The 21708-nt window shown below is 42.6% G+C and overlaps 1 protein-coding gene across 1 annotated transcript in view; it reads right to left on the minus strand.

Annotated features, from left to right (window-relative positions):
- Positions 1-21708, minus strand: part of CROCC2 (ciliary rootlet coiled-coil, rootletin family member 2) — a 158310-nt gene that overhangs the window by 68489 nt on the left and 68113 nt on the right. The window contains exons 8-10 of the mRNA XM_089665869.1: positions 16053-16159; positions 15631-15843; positions 9097-9172 (exon numbers count right to left, since the gene is read on the minus strand). Coding sequence (XP_089521995.1) covers positions 9097-9172; positions 15631-15843; positions 16053-16159 — 396 coding nt within the window. The remainder of the gene's footprint in view (positions 1-9096; positions 9173-15630; positions 15844-16052; positions 16160-21708) is intronic.

Genomic DNA, 21708 nt, shown 5'->3' on the forward strand with positions numbered 1-21708 from the left:
TCCTCCTGGGTCTCCTGCCATAGCGTTTCATTTCATTTAAATGTCGACGGATAGTTCGCGCTGACACTGATGCTCCCTGAGCCTGCAGGACAGCTTGAATGTCTTTGGAACATGTTTGGGGCTGCTTATCCACCATCCGGACTATTCTGCGTTGCAATCTTTCATCAATTTTCCTCATCCGTCCACGACCAGGGAGATTAGCTACAGTGCCATGGGTTGCAAACTTCTTGATAATGTTGCGCACTGTGGACAAAGGCAAATCTAGTTCTCTGGAGATGGACTTGTAACCTTGAGATTGTTGATATTTTGCCACAATTTTGGTTCTCAGGTCCTCAGACAGTTCTCGTCTCCTCTTTCTGTTGTCCATGCTTAGTGTGGCACAGACAGACACACAATGCAAAGGTTAAGTGAACGTCTCTCCTTTTTATCTGCTTTCAGGTGTGATTTCTATATTGCCCACACCTGTTACTTGCCCCAGGTGAGTTTACAGGAGCATCACATGCTTGTAACATTCTTATTTATCCGCAGTTGTGAAAGGGTGCCAATACTTTTGTCCAGCCCATTTTTGGAGGTTTGTGTGACATTATGTCGAATTTGCTTTCTTTCCTCCCTTTTTTTGTTTTGTCCCAATACACACAAAGGGAATAAACATGTGTATAGCAAAACATGTGTTAATGCAATACGTTTCGTGAGAAATACATGATTTCCTGGAGAAATATCAAGGGTGCCAACAATTTCGGCCATGACTGTATATATATTGTAACAAGGTTAGCTCAGCAGCGGGTGTGTGTGACCCCCTGGATGGGTGCACAACACAAAAAGATAGGCACAGCACAACAATAGTGGAGGTGAAACCAAACAGGTGCAATTTATTTACAATATTTACAGAAAAAATGATAAACCAAAAAGAAACATCAAAATAAATCCTGGCCAACTTGGCTACTTACTGCAACAACAGCTTTTCCCTAGCTACCCACTAGGTACAGCCTGCTGCTATACCTAGTTGCTAGTACTGGGAGGTTAGCCACACAGGCTTTGGTCTCTCTGCACACAGATAACAGGTCAGCTCCCCAGACAGTTCAGGCACAGATCTGGTTCCAGGGTGGAGCAACTCCCTAAGCACTCTGGGAAGCTTTATACAGGTGTTAATGAGCCCACTACCTTCAGCTGGGCTCATTATCTCAGTGCTGAAGGACTCAGCACTTCCCTCTAGTGGTACAAATCCCCATAAACCCTGAACCTCGGACAAATATATCGTCCATCCAGGACGCAACCAGGTGATTTCACCTGCCTACTGTCACATACCCCCCCCTCTTGTTTCAACCTTGGGGTTGTAACACCAGTAGCCAGGCAGGCGTGTACCCGGGATAAAGCATCCACATTTCCCATCTGAACACCAGGGCGATGCTTCACCGTGAAGGTAAATTCCTGTAGGGCCAGAAACCACCTATTTACCCTTCTATTGGTCTCCTTATTTTGAGCCATCCATTTCAAGGGAGCGTGATCTGTGATCAGGTCAAAATGTCTGCCCAGCAGATAGTACCGAAGGGAATCTAGGGCCCACTTCACCGCTAAACACTCCTTCTCAATCGTGGCGTAATTTTCCTCGTGAGACTTTAGCTTTCGGCTGAGATAGATTACTGGGTGCTCCTCCCCCTGCCAAACCTGGGACAGCACTGCTCCTAAGCCAACATTGGATGCATCCGTCTGGACCACAAAGTCTTTTGAGAAGTCTGGTGAGTATAGGACTGGCTGGCTACATAAGGCCCTTTTTAAAGACAGGAAGGCTGCTTCAGCATCAGGGGACCACTTAACCATGACAGACTCCTTCCCTTTTGTCAGGTTGGTTAGGGGTACTGCCATAGAAGCAAAATGGGGAATGAATCGCCGATAGTAGCCAGCAATTCCTAGAAAAGCCCGTACCTGCTTTTTGTTATTTGGGCGTGGCCAATTCTGTATTGCTTCCACTTTGTTTATCTGAGGTTTTATTACCCCTCTCCCAATAGTGTACCCCAGGTACTTGGCCTCCTCCTGTCCAATCGTACACTTCTTTGGGTTGGCCGTAAACCCAGCTTTCCGTATTGAGTCTAGCACAGCCTGAACTTTTGGCAAATGTGAGGCCCAGTCTGCGCTATGGATAATCACATCGTCCAAGTACGCTGCAGCATACTTCTGATGGGGACGAAGAATCTGATCCATTTTTCGCTGAAAGGTGGCCGGTGCATTCTGTAACCCGAACGGCATTCTTTTATACTGGAATGACCCTTCTGGGGTTACAAATGCAGTCTTCTCCTTTGCCGACTTAGCTAGGGGAATTTGCCAATAACCTTTCGTCAAGTCTAGTGTTGTCATGTACCGGGCTGCTCCCAGTCGGTCGATTAGTTCATCTATCCTTGGCATGGGGTAGGTGTCAAATTTTGTAACTTTATTCAACTGTCGAAAGTCGTTACAAAATCGCCAGCTCCCATCTGGTTTGGGCACCAACACTATGGGGCTGGACCAGTCACTTTGGGACTCCTCTATCACCCCCAAATCTAGCATTCTCTGTACTTCCCCACGTATTGCCTCCCGTCGAGCCTCTGGGATTCTATAGGGTTTCAGTTTTACTCTTTCACCCGGTGGGGTGATAATGTCATGCTCCACCCCCGAGGTTTGTCCCGGCAGCTCAGAAAAAACCTCTGTGTTGCGGAGCACAAACTCTTTAGCCTCCTGTTTTTGAATTGTAGACAACGTGACTGCTATTCCAACCTCCGGAACCAAGCAGCTAGATGGCGCTGGTGACAAACCCTCAGCAACTAGGGATTCCCTGTCCCTCCAGGCCTTTAGCAGATTAATGTGGTAGATCTGCTCCGGTTTCCGCCTTCCTGGTTGTCTGACCCTGTAATTCACCTCACTCAGTTTCTCAATCACCTCGTATGGGCCATGCCATTTGGCCAGGAATTTGCTTTCAACCGTAGGGATTAGCACTAGCACTCTATCTCCTTCAGCAAACGACCTGGTCTGGGCCCCCCGATTGTACACCCTCTGCTGCGCTAACTGTGCTTGGGACAAATGTTCCTTTACGATAGGCATGACCTGGGCAATTCTATCTTGCATTTGGGCGACGTGCTCAATCACACTCCGGTGGGGAGAACTCTCACTTTCCCAAGTTTCCTTGGCGATATCTAACAGCCCCCTTGGGTGTCTCCCATAGAGCAACTCAAATGGTGAAAACCCTGTGGAGGACTGGGGTACCTCCCGGATGGCAAACATCAAATAGGGTACTAAATAATCCCAACCCCTTCCATCCTTATCTACCACCTTCCTTAGCATTTGTTTCAGGGTTTTGTTGAACCTTTCCACCAACCCGTCAGTTTGGGGATGATACACAGAGGTGCGCAACTGTTTTACCTTGAACAGTTTGCACAGCTCTTTCATCACCCGGGACATAAAGGGGGTTCCCTGGTCCGTCAGCAGTTCCTTTGAAATACCCACTCGGCTGAAAACGAGGAATAGCTCCTTAGCTATTGTCTTGGCAGAGGTATTTCGGAGTGGAATTGCTTCTGGATAGCGGGTGGCATAGTCGAGTATGACCAACAGGTACTGATGCCCCCTAGCGGATTTCACCAGCGGACCTACCAAATCCATGGCAATCCTTTCAAAGGGGACCTCAATGATGGGAAGAGGTACCAGTGGACTACGGAAATGGGGCATTGGGGCCGACTTCTGACACACAGGGCAAGAGGAACAGTAATTTTCCACCTCCTTAATGACCCCAGGCCAATAGAACCGCTGCAGTACTCTTTCCCGTGTTTTCTCCGCCCCCAAATGACCCCCAAGGATGTGTCCATGGGCCAACTCCAACACCAACTTCCTGTAAGGTCTGGGCACCACCAGTTGCTCAATGGTTTCTTCTGCCCCCTGAGCAACTCGATAGAGTAGGTCCCTTTCCACAAGGAAGTATGGATAAGCAGCAGTTTTCTCAGGACTCACTAGTTGGCCATCTACTTTTACTACATTTTCCCGGGCTTTTATCAGCGTGGGGTCTTTCAGCTGTTCGGTGGCAAAATTTTCCCTATGCACCTCTAAGTCCGAGAAATCCACAACCGGCAGATTTTCATCTGAGGAGGCGGGCTCCTCCCCAGTTCCTTGGGTCTCCCCAGCTAGTACCGACAAGGGGAACTTGGGAGAGACCTCACCACACTCAGACGCTTTCTGGGATTTACCTTCCTGGTCTGCAGGGGAGACAGTGGGGGGGTCAGAACAATCCCAGAGTTCCCAGAATTTTGGAAAATCCCTCCCCACAATGGCATCATGTGGTAAATGAGGTACCAATCCTACCTGATGAGACAGGTTACCTTTGGGGGTCTCAAAAAACACAGTAGCCACGGGATACTCCCTAGTGTCCCCATGCACACAAATCACTGCCACCTTTTTATGCCCAGAGAGCTTTGTAGTGACCATCTCCTCTCTTATCAAGGTTACCAGGCTACCTGAATCCAGCAACCCCACAATATTATTTCCATTAACAGTCATTTTGCACAAATGTTTCTCAGTGCCCGGGCTGGCCGTGCATACCACTGTCGCAAACAGCGACTGACGTCTATTGCTCAGAAAGTCACACTGCATAGGCTCATCCACCACTGGGCAATTGGCTGCAATGTGTCCCTCTTGCCGGCAGCGGTAACAAATAATTTTTTTCACCGCTTCTTGCGGCCTTGGCCTTCCTGGCCGATCTTGCCAGACATTGGGTAATACTCCCACCCTCTCACTCTCTCCACCCTCACCCCTTGTAGTCATCTTACCCGCCGCTGGGGATGGTCTGGTCTTAGGGTGGAAAGTCCGTGAGTCTCTGGAAGAAGAGGTCAGGTTCTCAGTAGCCAAGTATCTCTCCACTAGATCCACCAGCTTGTCTGCAGTTTCTGGGTCTCCATGGCTGACCCACTTTTGAATAGTATTAGGCAGAGACCTTAGGAACCGATCCATGACGACACGTTCCACAATTTTTGGGGCGGTCAAAGTCTCTGGCTGCAGCCACTTCCTGCTCAGGTGAATGAGATCATACATCTGTGACCTGGGAGGTTTCCCAAGCCGAAAAGTCCAATTATGTACCCGCTGAGCACGGACAGCGAGGGTAACACCCAACCGGGCCAAAATTTCCACTTTTAGCACATCATAGTTTTTGGCTTGGTCCGGCTCCAGGTCATAGTAAGCTTTTTGCGACTCTCCAGTTAATAATGGGGCCATCAATCCAGCCCACTGTTCTTTAGGCCACTTTTCCCTTTCAGCAGTCCTTTCAAAGGTGGTTAGAAACACCTCTGGATCATCCTCTCCAGTCATTTTTGGCAATAAACGGCCCACAGAAAATGATGGTGTTTTACCAGAATCATCACCAGCCTCAGTCTGCTGCCTCTGCTGGAGCTGCTTCAAAACAGCCTCAATTTGTTGCTGGTGTTTCTGGTCCTGTTGCACCAGCAATTCCCTATGGCGGACCTCTGCTTGTTCCAAGGCCTTCTGCTGGGCTGCAATGCTCTGCTGGAAACTTGCATTTGCCTGCTGTTGATTGGCATTTGCCTGTTGTTGATTGGCATTTGCCAGAGCCAACTGTCTGATTATCTCCTCCATGCTGGCCTTTAGTTACCACAACTGCCCGCCGTCCTCCACCATATGTAACAAGGTTAGCTCAGCAGCGGGTGTGTGTGACCCCCTGGATGGGTGCACAACACAAAAAGATAGGCACAGCACAACAATAGTGGAGGTGAAACCAAACAGGTGCAATTTATTTACAATATTTACAGAAAAAATGATAAACCAAAAAGAAACATCAAAATAAATCCTGGCCAACTTGGCTACTTACTGCAACAACAGCTTTTCCCTAGCTACCCACTAGGTACAGCCTGCTGCTATACCTAGTTGCTAGTACTGGGAGGTTAGCCACACAGGCTTTGGTCTCTCTGCACACAGATAACAGGTCAGCTCCCCAGACAGTTCAGGCACAGATCTGGTTCCAGGGTGGAGCAACTCCCTAAGCACTCTGGGAAGCTTTATACAGGTGTTAATGAGCCCACTACCTTCAGCTGGGCTCATTATCTCAGTGCTGAAGGACTCAGCACTTCCCTCTAGTGGTACAAATCCCCATAAACCCTGAACCTCGGACAAATATATCGTCCATCCAGGACGCAACCAGGTGATTTCACCTGCCTACTGTCACAATATATATATATATATATGTGTGTGTGTATATTTTTATGTTCATACTTGGATTTGTTATTTATCGACTTTTTACTGTTATCGTTCTATTTACTATTATCTGGATACCATGTAATTGTATCTGTGGCTGTGTTAGAAGTATTGGCTTATTTATTCATTTATATTTGCCAAGCACCCACCCACTGGTGGGAGGGGCTGGCAGTGGATACCATGTGATCTGTATAGTCCCTCTATAAATGCATGAGTTGTTCAGCATCCAAAAGTTGGCTCTGAGGAAGAGGGAATCGCCCCTCCAGAGTCAGCCATTTGGATCACCTATCCTCAATCAGGACTTGTTTAGGGGACCAGGTTGTTTCTATTACTGTGATCTATGTTCCATTAATTCTATGTAACTTGTGAATATACATCTGTCGGGAAGATAAGTATTTATATGACTTAATGTTTGTTTTTGATATCTATATGTATGGAGAAAAAAAATGCTTAATAAAAATTATTTAAAGAAAAAATTCCTACTAGGGCCTCTTTCACTTGGGGTGTACTAAAGCATGTATCTGTGGAGGGCATCATTTACTCACACAGGGATGCACAGGTCTTCCGTGCATCCCTGTGCAGGCAGTCCCATTGATGTCAATTTGGAAGTAGCGGCTGCATAGACCTGCACTCAAACAGATGTAATTTTGTGAGCAGTGGCTATGTTCTTACAGCCACTGTATCCCAACTGACATAACTGGGGCTGCCTTCACAGGGATGCACAGTACACCTTTGCATCACTGTGCAGGTAACCCAGCCTCACATGGGCATATGCTTTAGTATGCCCTGTGTGAATTAGGCCTTACATGTTTTTAAATATTAATATTTTTAATTTAAATTGTATTTTTTTTTTGGGGGGGGGGCTTTGGTAAAACTTCAGGGGTCTAAACAGAACACTGATGTCTCTTTTGAGAAAGAGAAAGGGACTGAGGATAGAGATCCCAAATTCCTTTCTCTGCAGCCTAAGCTGAACTGGAGATGAAGGAAAAGGAAATGCTCTGTACAGAGTCACTCTTAAATACAGTTTACTATGCTTCAGTGATGAATGAATGCAGGAGCAATCGGTAATGATCACTCACTGTGTTCATTCAGGAAGGGGCTGGTAAACATGACATGTTGCACAGTGATTTACAGCTATGCTGTGAATAGCCCTGAAGAGCAGGATATCAAATGGCATATGCACAGCTGACTAAATCAGAGCAGGGGCACTCCTCCTGTATCCCAGCTTTTTTATTAGAAAGCCCAGTGTACACTACAAACTGTCAGAAGAGAATCATATCTTTAACGTGTATTTGCAAACAAACACAAAAAAAGGTATAAAAAACCAATTTATAAATTTGTTATCACTACAGAAAACAATAACATAAAACTGACCAGAAACCTTTATGGTTACCCTATATACCACCTGTAGTTTTATATTAGGTTGCAATGTTATTATTCTATTTATTTAAAACATTTATTGCTTTAAGTTACTTTCTCTCTAGGTTTTATACGCTATTACCCTTTTGGTAAAGCCATCATGTGGCTCACTTGGATTAGCCTGAATAATGGGTCACCCAGTCAGCCTTCACCTGGAATGAGATGTCAGCTCTCAGTGACCTAATCTCACACAGCAGAGCCCTGTTCACTCACTACTTCAGATTTATAGCCTTTTTATGAAGTGTCTGCAAGTGACCATGTTAACAGAAAATCCCTAGAGAGTAATGATGGAAAGTGTCAGTCAAAGAAAATAATCACAGTGTGTAAAAAACAGGTTCTCTAAATACTGTTTTCAAGAGCCCTACAGGGAATTTCACTCGGAGTGGAGCTCACAGTTCCTGCTTCATAAGGTGCCTGTGCAGCAACTCTATTTCATAGCATAGATATAATAATCTTTCTACAAAGGGTTTACAAAACACCTGCAGGAGTTCCATGGGGGTGAAGTTTAATGCCACAGTGTAAAGTAAAAACACCAGATATTTCCAGTAACTGTACATTATATTTTCACATGAATGTTTAAATTTAATTCCAATAAAAACTACAAGGATGGACTTTAAAGCAGAGCTCCACACAACTTTAAGGACTTTTCCCCTGCTCCCCATTAAGAATTGGTACCTTTGGGTAGGGGCGGGTACTTGTCAAAATCACTTCCACTCTGAACACCTAGGTGAGTGGAAGTTCTCCCCCCGCAGTCTTTTGGGACATGTGACTGGCACCAGAAGACTAAGGGACCATTCACGATGCGCAGCACTGTTCACGCATGTGCAGTGGGCACCTAGCTATGAAGCAGCAAGCTGTCAAAGCCGGGTGCCCACAGTTAAGATGCCAGAGCAGAGGACAGACAGTGAATCTGGCTGGGGTGAGCACACTGCTGGATCGAGGGACAGGTGAGTGGCTGTTTTTTAAAAGTCAGCAGCTACAGTTTTTGCAGCTTCTGACTTTTATGTTTTCACAGGAGCTTGGAGCTCTGCTTTACTATACCTATATTCTCACACTGCAAGGGGCGTCCCTAGGGTTGGTGTCACCCGGTGGGGTAACACTTGGTGACACCCCCTCCGACGATCCCCGCAGAATGGATCGGATCTGCAGATTGAGCATAAGGGCCCGGGCTCAGTAGGGGGCCCCATGAGATGCCCCTGGTACCTTTCATTGGCTTTTTCATAGGCTTTTTTGGGTTTGGGCAAGGACATAGGGGCCCCATTATCCCCTATTGCCCGGGGACCCCCATGAGTTGTCAGTCCGCCCCTGGTATGACAATAAAATTAATGAACATTTTTAAAAAGCTGCACAGTTTTTAAAGGTTTTTAATGTCTACTGTGGCCCCTTGACTATACAGGCTATTTTCTGATAAAGGTGAACTTAGCCTTAAACAACATATTTTATTACCAGTTAACTCACCAGTTTGTGTTTCTGCTTCTCTAGCTTACTGTTCTCTTCTTTTAGCTTGTCAACCTTAAGTGACAGCTCTGTTAATCTGCAGGAAGATATGTCAAAGTATTACAATTATTAATGTAATAAACAATCTGAGTTTACTTTTTTTTTTAACCTTGCAGCCACAGCTAGCTCACATCAGTCAAAAGCAGCAGCAAGAATTGTGAATTATAAGATCCCTGTGTATTACCTGAAGCTAGTCACTTCACTGGGTAAATGTAAGCGTTTACAAGCACTTAAAAGAACAACAGCACTTTTTGGACCCAAGCTGAGATAACAATAGACCTGGGTGCCCATTATTGCCTAATGGCAATATATAAAGGTCCTGTTTGTTCCCTGTCATACCCCAGCAGGTCTAAGCCAATATACAGAAGTGTAGGTCCCATTTCGCAACAGATGCTACTTAATGTAATTCAATAAACATGTGAGATTCATGGGTGGGCGCAGACACAAACGTTTGCAGGGTGTCAGGCCTTGAAAAGCAAATTTGCCTCTCTCACTTTATAGTGAAGTAGGTAAAATAGTTACAGTGCCTTGAAAAAGTATTCATACCTCTTGAAATTTTCACATTTTGTCATGTTACAACCAAAAACGTAAATGTATTTTATTGGGATTTTATGTGATAGACCAGCCTTTTTCAACAGGGGTGCCTTGGCAAAATGTCTAAAAGTTGCCCAAAACTTGTATACAAGCCAGTGGGTGGAACAAGCCTGACTTTTAGTTACACAAAGCCATAGGTTTTCATTGTGCACCATTACGACCTTCTAGCCACCAGCGTCCTGACAACCAATGACTTCATCAGTTGATAAGGAGGATGTCAGTTGCCTGCACAGCATCCTTGTTTGACCCTCCCCTGCCCCTGTCCATCTGGGGTCACATTAGCTCAATGATGGAGAAAAGCTGAGGGAGAAGAGAAAAACTGGAATACTAGTCAGTAACAGTGTGCAAAAGTGTATTTTTTTTGGAAGAATAAATCAACTCTTAGAATGGGGTGCCTCAAGACTGTCCATAATTTTAAAGGGTGCCTTGGCTGAAAAAGGTTGAGAAACATTGTGGTGGACCGACACAAAGTGGCACATAACTGTGTAGTGGAAGTAAAATGATAAATGGTTTTCAAACTTTTTTTTACAAATAAATATCTGAAAAGTGTGGCGTTCATTTGCATTCAGCCCTCCTGAGTCAATACTTTGTAGAACCAACAAAATCTTTACCACCTTTGCACATCTAGACAGTTCATTTTTTGCCCATTCTTTTTGGCAAAATAGTTCAAGAAATGTCAGATTGGGTGGGGAGCGTCTGTGAACAGCAATTGTTAAAGTCTTGCCACAGATTCTCAGTTGGATTTTGGTCTGGACTTTGACTGGGTCATTCTAACACATGAATATGCTTTGGTCAAAACTTTTTTATTGTAGCTCTGGCTGTATGTTTAGGGTCATTGCTCTGCTGGAAGGTGAACCTCTGCCTTAGTCTCAAGTCTTTTTCAGACTCTAACAGGTTTTCTTCTAAGATTGCCCTGTATTTGGCTTCATCCTTCTTCCCATCATCTCTAACAACTTCCCTGTCCCTGCTGAAGAAAAGCATCCCCACAACATGATGCTGCCACCACCATGTTTCACGGTGGGCATGGTGTGTTCAGGGTGATGTGCAGTGTTAGTTTTTCAGCACACATAGTGTTTTGCTTTTAAGCCAAAAAGTTAAAATTTGGTCTCATCTGGCCAGAGCACCTTCTTCCAAATGTTTGCTGTGCTGTGTCTCGCAAACTGCAAAAGGGACTTCTTATGGCTTTCTTTCAACAATGGCTTTCTTCTTGCCACTCTTCCATAAAGTCCAGATTTGTGGAGTGCACGACTAATAGCTGTCCTGAGGACAGATTCTCCCACCTGAGCCGTGGATCTCTGTAGCTCCTCCAGAGTTCCCATGGGCCTTTTGGCTGCTTCTTTGATTACTGCTCTCCTCGCCCAGCCTGTCCGTTTAGGTGGATGGCCAAGTCTTGGTAGGTTTGCAGTTGTGCCATACTCTTTCCATTTTTTCGGATGATGGATTGAACAGTGCTCTGTGAGATGTTCAAAGCTTGGGATATTTTTTTTTATAACCTAACCCTGCTTTAAACTTCTCCACAACTGTATCTCTGACCTGAATGGTGTGTTCTGTGGCCTTCACGATGCTCTTTGTTCACTAATGTTCGTTAACAAACCTCTGAGGGCTTCACAGAACAACTGTATTTATACTAAGATTAAATTACATGCAGGTGGACTCTATTTACTAATTAGGTGACTTCTGAAGGCAATTGGTTCCACTAGATTTTAGTTAGGTGTATCAGAGTAAAGGGAGCTGAATACAAATGCACGCCACACTTTTCAGATAGTTATTTGTAAACTTTGAAAACCATGTATCATTTGCCTTCCACTTCACAATCATGTGCCACTTTGTGTTGGTCTATAATATAAAATCCCAATAAAATACATTTATGTTTTGGTTGTAAAATGACAAAATGTGGAAGATTTCAAGGGGTATGAATACTTTTTCAAGGCACTGTAACCGACTGCATTTAGTGATTTCAGTAGCTCCTCTTCTGATAACAATATCCCACTTTTCCATGGGTTTCAATTTCTCTTATAAAGCAGAATTGTATGTATAACAACTTGATAAAAATAATGTTCTTTAGCAAGGAACATACATTCCACAATAATATTTATGCTACCAAAATGATTGTGTGCTGTACATTTCCTCCAGCATTGTTCCTGTTTCTTCTTGCTGCTATTTTGCTGAGCGCCCCTCAACAGCAGTAAATATGTAGGCTTTCCCCAGATCGGCCTCCACAAATTCAGCACAGTACCAAAAAATAGAACATGTGCAGAACAGGGTGATACAGTGTATTACTGGATTTTAAACAATATAGGCACGTAATTGTAATGTTTCACATCGCTATATGTGCATAAGGGGCCAACCTGAAGAGATCTATCAGGACTCAATTTTTTGACTAAAGTGCCACTTAAACTTCAGACATCAAATGTCCTAAATGTTGTGTGTAATAAGTTCAACCAATGATCATGAAAAAGGGCACTACTGCTTTCCCTGGACACAGCAACATCACTGAGAAACAATGCAATGTTCATATAAAAAAAATGCAAAACAGCAGTTAAAGGAGCACCAGAGGCTTTAACCTCCAAATGATTTGTCTTTCAGAGATTATTCATAATCAGTACGCATAATTAACATGTTTATGTTAACTATGACCAATAAAGCACCTAAGCCAGTATTAACCTCCTCCGGGTAAAGTGTCTATGTCTACTTTGTAAACAGATGATTGGGTGACGTACAGGCTACACTCCAAGGTAATGAATCACACACGCTGCTAACACCATCTCTTGGATTCCGGGTGTTGTCTACAAATACGAGACAAAGGAATCTATTTATTCCGATCATAAGAAATGTATCAAGCCTTCCTGTTTCTTTCTGTTTGCGTTTTCAGCCTCTCAAGAAGGTCAGAAGGTTATTGCCAATCCGACTACTTATACAGGATAATACTTCCGATCCTGACAAACTGTTTCCAGCTTACAGCGTCAGAAGTATTGGCTCAACCATGCCATCAGCACTTCTCATAACAGTTACTGTAATATTTATCTAAAGTTCCTACAGGTGCTGCAACTGTCAAGAACAGGAAAAACAAATCTTGACTGACTTAAAATAAATCGTGTTTACATACACTTTTTACACTTGTTTTAAAGCTAAACTCCAGGCAAAAAAAACTCTAATTTAAGTATATTTCTCAATAGCAAAAAAAAAAAATGAACTCCACTTTGTATGCACCAAATGGCTCCACCCACTAAAGGCTGCCTGCAAAAAACTACCGAAGGGGCGAATATAAGACCACACAGTGAGTGAGCAGCAGTGACTGGTCTTTATTACAGGAAGTTCCTGTACGAAGGCAAAGTTACATACTGGATTACTGCACAAATCTGGATACACAAAGCACACAAAGATTCAAGTTAAAATATAATCTTGTATTTGAACAATATTTGAATATCCTGGAACTTTACTTCAGCTTTAGGTACAGAAATATCCACGTTTTAACAATTAAAGTGGTTCTAAAGGCTGATGGTTTTTTTTACCTTAATGCATTCTCTGCAGTAAGGTAAAAAACCTTCTGAGTACAGCTCCCCCCAGCCCCCACTAATACTTACCCAAGCCTGATCTTGATCCAGCGATGTGCACGAGAGCTTTCTCTGTTCTCTCCCTCCTCATAGGCTCAGAGACAGTAACGGGAGCCATTGGCTACAGCTGCTCTCAATCACAGCCAGGGAGGAGGGAACAGGGATGGGGCCCAGCTGCGCTCTGAGTGTCAATGGTAGCTTGGTATCAGGGCACTCTGCGGGGGGGGGGAGGGGGGCAGAAGCACCCGCAGGAGACCAGAGAAGAGCAGAACAGGAGCTACTCTGTGCAACCCAATTGTACAAAGCAGGTAAGTATAACATGTTGGTTATTTTAAAGTAAAAACAAATGGGTTTATGATCACTTTAACTTTACTGACCCCGCACCAAATGCAGAAGATTCTATAATGGTAATATTGGTTGTTTTGCATAGCAGCTATGTTTGGTCCAGTTTTATACACTCTGTTTTTTTTATAATCCAGCATAACTCTACCCCACTCGACTGTCCAAAATCCAGAGTTCATTCTGAAATAATCTGACAGGTATCAAGATCTTTGTTTCCAGGAGGCCCCCCTTGCTTTATAATACTGCAGTAATTTAGTAAGATTAGATAAAATACGAAACAGTTGCCCATAACAGGTGATCAGGTTTCATCTTTCTATTTGAGTGTGATTTTAGATCATTTGTAAAGAAATAAATACAGCATATTTTATACAATTCAGTAAAAAAACCAGTATTCATCACTTATTTAGAGAGGGGTTACATCAGAAAGGAAAGGCAAGAGAGGACTCATCTCTCAGATATGAGGAATCTGACTGATTGTTATGGGTTACTCTTCCAGCTATCTCTGCTCAAGTTTTTGCAAATTAGAGCCAAAATGTAATATTATCTGCAACAGCCACATGCATGTAGCAATTATTATTATACAGGATTTATATAGCGCCAACGGTTTGCTCAGCGCTTTACAATATAACGGGAGACAATACAGTAACAATAGATTAGAGGGATTAGAGGACCTGCTTCTTGGAGTTTACAATATAGGCGGGCGGGGTGAGCAATGAGGGGTATTATCCTAAACAGCACACTGCATGATACTTGAATGGGATAATACACTCTGGGGAGTTAATAAAGAATCCCCTTGTGCCTCTGCGTGACCAATGTTGGTGCAGGTGACAGATTGGGGCAGACAGGGCAAGCACTGTGTGCAGAGGTGCACTGAGACTGGAGAGTCCATACAGACACTCTGTCCTCAGTGCACCGATGTAGCTTGACAGCAGGCAGTGGGTGGATTTCATAGCTAATAGACAGCCTACTATTGGTTATGTCATCTTCCCACTGCCTGCTACAAATGGCAAGGAGGGAATAGACCTGATTGAGAACTAGTCCCTTAGCTTCCCCATCATGCACTGCCCACTCTCAGCATCATTGGTTGCTAGTAGACTGTCAACTGTGAAGCCGGCGACCAGTGACAGGTGGGAAGGGGCAGAAGCCCTGACAACATGCTGCTCTGCTATAGAATGTACAAAAACAGACAATCTGGCTGTCTCTGTATGCCAGCTTAGAGTTGGTCTTAATTATGTCCAGTTTAATTAACTACAAACTGGAGGTATTTTTTTTTCTATTTAGTGCAACTAGGATGCCACTTTACAAAAGTCATGCTATTAAAAACTACCTGAATAAGTTGTACTTTTCAATAAAGCTACCAAAACCGGTGCTAAGGGTATTTTAGTCTGATGTTGGCCATTTCAAAGGGGCCATACCCCTAAAAAAGTGTCATAATTGCTTTACTGAATTCCTGCCACTGTCTGCAGGACAAAATAAAGCAGAGTTCAGCTGTCAGTTTCTCATACTTACATGCTTGCCACGTACAGGAGAATTTAAGAAAAGCTTTAAAAGTTAGGTTAGTCTGGCATCCAACGATCTTCGACTTGTGTAATCAAGCAGCATGATAGGGAAATGTGGGAGTGAACAAAGGTTATAGTGACAATATTGGTAAATGCTACAGTCTACATACAGGTATTGTGGTGCTACATTAGAGGTATTGTGGTGCTAAGCAAATGGACCATGTCACCTAGCAAGCATATGCACAGGACCACTGGCTAAAACACATATTTACTGCATCTGGCTGTCATAAATACCCATGGGGTTGTAAGACAAGAACCCTCATCAAAATATACAAGCCCTTAGATGACTTCGGAGGCACTGGTTACTTGGGTGCTCCATTTTGATTCTGCCTGCATCAGAGCCAAAGAGAAAAGCTGACCATTCAAAATGTCTTGCATTTATCACAATCCAGTCATTATAATCAGCTTATTTATTGAATGACAAAATTGTTATGTGGTGCTACTACCTGGAGTTCAGTTCCACTTTCTCAGCATCCCACTGGCTCTGCATTTGGATCATTTGTCGTACTTTGTCTCGCAGTTGCTGTTCAAGGCGCGCTGTATGAAGGGATGCCCCAGCAGCATTCTGAGAGAGACGCAGGTTGGAGTCTAAATTCAAACAGGCTGTATGCATGCGCCGTGAGCTACGGGAAATTTCGCTCTTCATCTCACCAAGACCCCTGGATGGGAAAACAAAGCACAATGTATACAATTAATTTTTTGCCCTACAAAAGTGGAGGCAGCCATTATTTGGGCTGTAGCTAATAGTTCTTTATGAAATAGTGAAATATTTTTGTCTTGTGCCTTAATGTTACCAATTCCTAGGCAGTTCCTTCTTAGGCAGAGAGAGATATGTGTTTTTCTTGCAAATCAAGAATAAACCCCTTACCTGTCTGCCATAGAACGTAGATCAAGGAAATGACTACGCAAGGTGGCTGTCTGCCTCCACAGTGTCAGGATACTATTTTGTTCACTGCCCAGGTAAGATGTATAACTCTACAAAAGACAGAGAAATAGGTTGAAATAAAACCTCATTTGTTTTACTAAATATCATTTTAATGGCATAAATGTGTAAATTGATCATTACTGAAAGTTAAAAATACTGCCATTTGCTGCCAGACGCAAACGACAGCTGACATAATGAGCAGGAAAGTAACTACAGGCGTCCGAATTGTGACCTGGCCCCATGCTCCAGGGGGTGTGTGCAGTCCCCTGAACATCAGGATAAAAGATGTGACGGGGCGGCATATACAGGAAACAATGCCCTCCAGCCATACATTTTCCTCCAGCAGCCGCTGAATGCCTGCCTCTTCCCCTCTCCCTCTCGCAGACATTCAGCGGCTGCAAAAGGTAAATGGAGGGCATGGGTTCTTTTATATGCTGCCCGCCGTCCCTCCTGTCCAGCTTCCTCTTCTTTCTGCTGCCCCGGGCCCCCATGTTATCCCCTGGCCCTACCTCCCCTCTCCAGCCAGCTGCTGCAGGAGATGCGTCAGCATAGAGAGTAGGAGAGTGAATCATTTACGGGCCCCTTCCTTTTCTGTGATGCCCCTTCCATTTACTGTCTCCTTCCTTGTCTGAATAGACAGAGTCAGTGATCTGTACCGATCACTGACTCTGTCCATTCATAACTGAAGCATAGTAAACCGTGTTTACTATGCTTTTGTTTGTGAATGAATGGGAAACTCTATACAGAGCTATTCCTTTCCATTCATTCTGTGCTGTTGAGGCTGCAGAGATGGAGACTGAGTGCTCTGTCCTCAATCCCCTTTCTCTGCCTCAAAAATGAAACATCAGAGGTCTGTTTAGACCCCTGATATTGCATGAAAGTCCCCAACTAGGCTCATAAAAAAATGTGTAAAAAAATAAAAAAATAAAATTGTTAAAAAAAATAAAATAGTAAAAAGTAACAAATAAAATAACAAAAATAAAAAACTACTGACAACAGTGGCGGAAATACCGAGGTCACGAAGGTTGCACTAGCAACCGAGCATGGTTTCCTGCACTGGGGTCCTGAAGGGTCTAGTTATGCCTCTGATAATGAGGCTGATTTACTGAAGGAGTTGAGAATCTTTACTGAATAAAATGAATAAAAATTTACTTGAACTATCCAATCATGTGAAAAAGCAAATTCTTGTTAATTTTATCTGCACATGATTGACAAAATGAACACAGTAAAATGGTAGAGCAATTCTCACCTTTATCTGACATATATGTGATACAGTGAGAGACATTATCTGTAAACATCCATGGCAATCTTAAAAATCACCACCAAATTCCTAAATAATTCTGAAACTTCCTAATTTTTGTAAAGCAAAAAAAACAAACAAAAATGGAGCCCCCGCCTTACCTCACTGTTTGGGTCAGAGATATTAGGTTCAAAATCAGGATTTATATTTATGACCTTTTACTGTATTCTAACTGTGTACACTCTCAGCAAACTCAGCTGCTGAAACAGCAATTCTGTTGATTCATTGGCTCTCCATTGTAAGATCTATCTTTCTTATCTATGAAATGAAGTAATTATTTCTCCTTAGGAACTTTAAAAAACATCAGTAAAATGCTACCTGTTTATTTATGACTTTTCACATGAGAAATATGACAATTGGCAACATTCCCAAGCATGCACCACAGAAACAACTTTGGCTCCGTACATTTACTTTAGTTTAAAAGCTCTGGCTATTCTATTTCATGTGTAAGGAGAGTGGGAGAATGTTGAAGCAAATATTAACCACTTGCAGACCACCCACCGCATTTATACTGTGGTAGAGTGGCCCCGCTGAGCTGGATCATGTACATGTATGTGATCCAGCATTTTTGGGCAGGCACGAGAGCCCACCACCCCGTCTGTTTTGTCATTTACTAAGGCACACATCACTTAGCAGGTCCCAGCCAATGACTTATGGCTGGAACCTACTGATCTGCTTAGCGAATCACAGTACAGAGCTCTGTGTTTACTAACAACACAGGGCTTTGTACAAGGAGCAGCAATGTGGCTGTATTTTCTCCATGAAAAGCAGGGAGAAAACACATCAACATCTATTAGTAAATGCAGCACACATTACACATTGTTAGGCACACGGTTAACCCTATGATTGCAGCTAGATGTTAACTCCATCCCAGCCAGTGTCATTAGTACAGTGACAGTGTATAGTATTATCACTAATTACTGTATTAGTAAGATGGAGATCAGACTGCCAACGCACTGGGCCAATCACAGTCCCACTATAAGTGGCTTGTCACGCCATAAGTAAAATAAAAACTAAATCCATAGTAACATTGTACTACTTTGGGGAAGTGATCAGTATTTATTTTTTTTTTTTTTACACAGTTTGCTTATAGCAAAGAATTACTTTGCTATAAGCAAGCATTTACCTGAATGACATCGTTTCATTCAGCGCTTTTTTTTTTTTTTTGTGCTTAGCTGTGATTTGGCCACGGCTAATCACATGCCACAGCTGGGCATGTGATCGCTGTGACCATTCACAGCTAGGTACACTAGTATACAATGGATGGCATGAAAGAAGCCATCCATTGTATACAACTGTCATGTGACCTGCTGTGATTGGTCACAGCAGGTCACGTGGTACCAGCAACGGGACCGGTACTCAGATCTGTCATCGGCCATGTCTGAGGTACACCGCCGATGACAGATCGCGCCACTCAGCGGCTCTGCAGGCGCGCAAACTGCGCATGCCCGGGAGGACGCCATATGGCATCCACCCGGAATGCTGAGGAATTTTGCCGGCCATCATCTGGCCATAGCCCGGGCGGGTAAAGGTTAAAGTGGATTGCAGACTGAGAAAATTCTGGTGCAAAAGGAAGTAATAGGAAAGAGCAAAGATTTTGATTCCTGTGTTGTAAAAATTGAATTTCTTTACAATGCTTACAGATACAGAGAAGAACAATGATTTTTTTCAAGTGCTTTCCTGCTTGTTCAGAATATGTATGTTAGTGTGCATTATCTGGGCCCCAGTTCACTTTAAGACTTATTACTAGTTAATCACAGCACCCCGCAAGTTAAAAAAAGCTGAAAAAAAATTTGCAACATCTTAAAAGAATTTTTTATCTCGGCAAAGATCATTCAAATAAGTAGATAAGAATTATTTTGACCCATTTTGTTAGTTCATGTATAATTTTAGAAAGTCTTGTTTGAACAGAATCAAATCCCAACTCAGCATTTAAATGAGATTTTGGCCAGGACTTTAATTTGGCCATTCTAAAGTAACGGATTTCCTCTCTTTGTTGTTAGTTCACTGGAAACAATTTTGATTATGTAATAGTTTTTTTACCTTTAAAATTCACAATCAAGATCATTGATAGAAAAAAATGTGTAAATCTCTATAATAAGGATACATTGAAAGAGGGTAGTTGGTGTTGGGTGTTCCAATGACTTAACGTTTTCCTTAAATTACACAATCTTGATTGCCTGCTCATATAAAAAGAAAATCTGTACATAGGAATGGACCCAGAAGGATTTTTCAGACTTGGGCCTCCATCAGTTAATTCATCTTCCATTGGGAAGGGGATCATTGAAGGGCATGATTGAAGGAGATCTCTACATAGTCCTTCCACAGGTGGCTAAGAACCTCTCCAGACACCTTTTGATCTTGATAACATCTATATTTATGAGTCTACCTTAAGAAAACACTGACCAAAACTGGTTTAAATGGCACATTACCTCAGAGAAAACCACTACTCTATAAACAGAACCAGAAATGCTGCCCATCTCAAACTTGCTAAAGACTACCTGAATGTTTCACAGCACTAGTGGAATAACAATAACATTTTGAGAAAGGTGTCAAGCATGACACTTGGCAAAAACAAAATTGCTGTATCAGGAAATTCTACAGCTAAATACTAAATTGCATGCCTGTGATCTTAAATTCAAACCAAAGGAGGGTCATGTAACATGGCAGTAATTCAAAACAAAAGAATGAATTAACAGTAATCACAGAAAAGCTTGTATTTTTGAATGGTCAAGTCCAAGTCTGGTTAAAATTGCATTTAAATGCTGCCTAAGGAATTGATTCTGTTCAAATAAGACATTTACAAATATGTATGAATTGAAACAAAGATATTGCACATTTTCAACTGCAAAAACAGTTTGTTTGAAGTTATTGATAAGTTGCAAAGTTGTACCTGTTTACTTAATGGGGTGGAACTCAGAAGTGCTATGAATAGGTGTCTGCATGGTTTTTCCATCACCAACCTTGATTATTTCAACCGTTTGTTTAGTAAAGATATAGCTTGCTACTGTAAATGCTGTGCAGGTTTGTTAAATAAATATGGCATTATTATGGCTTAGAGGAGGATCAGATCACATATTCTCTTTTGATGGGAAGCAGGTTTTTTTTTCCTATTAGTAATATTTCCCATTCGTTTAGCATTGCAATGAGTGACAGCGGATAGTGCACATTCACAAATGTATTCCAATAGAAAACTGAGATGTTAATACTTTTGTAATGTAAGATATGGAGCAGCTTGGGACCTGCGCCATTTGTTTAAACTTACAAGGTGCAATATTATTGGCTATATATGTAAAAACAACAGAATGTGTTTTAAGATAACAGCCAGAGAGAAAATAATTAAAAAGACTGGTAGGTTTTAAAACTCACAGCTTTTTTAAACCTACAGTCTTTTTTCTTGCAAGGACCTGTATTAATTTGGTAATAGGTGATCAATCTCAATGAGCCCCTTATCAGTTCACTATATGGCAGGGCATAATTGAAATGGGCAAAAAATAACAACATCAATGCTGACGAAGACATGCACCTATGTTGTAAATATCCAGTTAAAGGAATAGATAATTAAAAGGCCTCTGCAATATAGCCCACACAGAAGGAATGTATTACATAGACACTTGGAAAGTTATCAAATTGCTGAAGTCAAATTAAATCAGAGACTTAACCCCAGTCTTTTTGTAGCAATGAGTGCAAAATAATATAATAAAGTCCATATAATTAGCGTATACTCAGTTGAGAGACTATGAAAACCAAAACCCAAATTGTCATATGCAATCTCAAGTACAGGGATATTTAGAATTTAGTACCCTAAAATATAACAGATCATACATGAGTAAATGGCACTGCAGCTGGAGTACATCAGACCTAAGAACATAAGAGCCGCTGGTCAAAATCAAGTGGGAGCTGGGTCTAATAAAATTTTAAAATCATTAGTTTGGGAAAAGCTCTAGCCATACAATTATCTGCACATGGTAACCATATGTATCAGAAAAATATAGCATTTGGCAAATAAATTTCTTTTTCAATCTGGCTACATGAATTTAGGGACGAGGGCATATAGCACACAGTATCTTGGTTGATTCATCTGAGTCGAAACATAAAATAAGGCAATTTATGATCCATAGTAAAATAGATGCTATGCTACTTGACCGTGTACCTAAACACCCAACAATCTGGTTGATCATTTCCTGCCCCTGGACTTTCTCCAGTCCCCGTTAAAACCTTGACTGAGTCTCTCACGTGTATTAGGATGTGCTTTGGCACCAGTGGCATAGTTAGGTTTTGTGCTGCCCTAGGCAACAC

Source organism: Staurois parvus, unplaced genomic scaffold (assembly GCF_062004578.1).
Source record: "Staurois parvus isolate SC_StPar_1 unplaced genomic scaffold, SC_StPar_1.0 ptg000049l, whole genome shotgun sequence".
NCBI lineage: Eukaryota > Metazoa > Chordata > Amphibia > Anura > Ranidae > Staurois > Staurois parvus.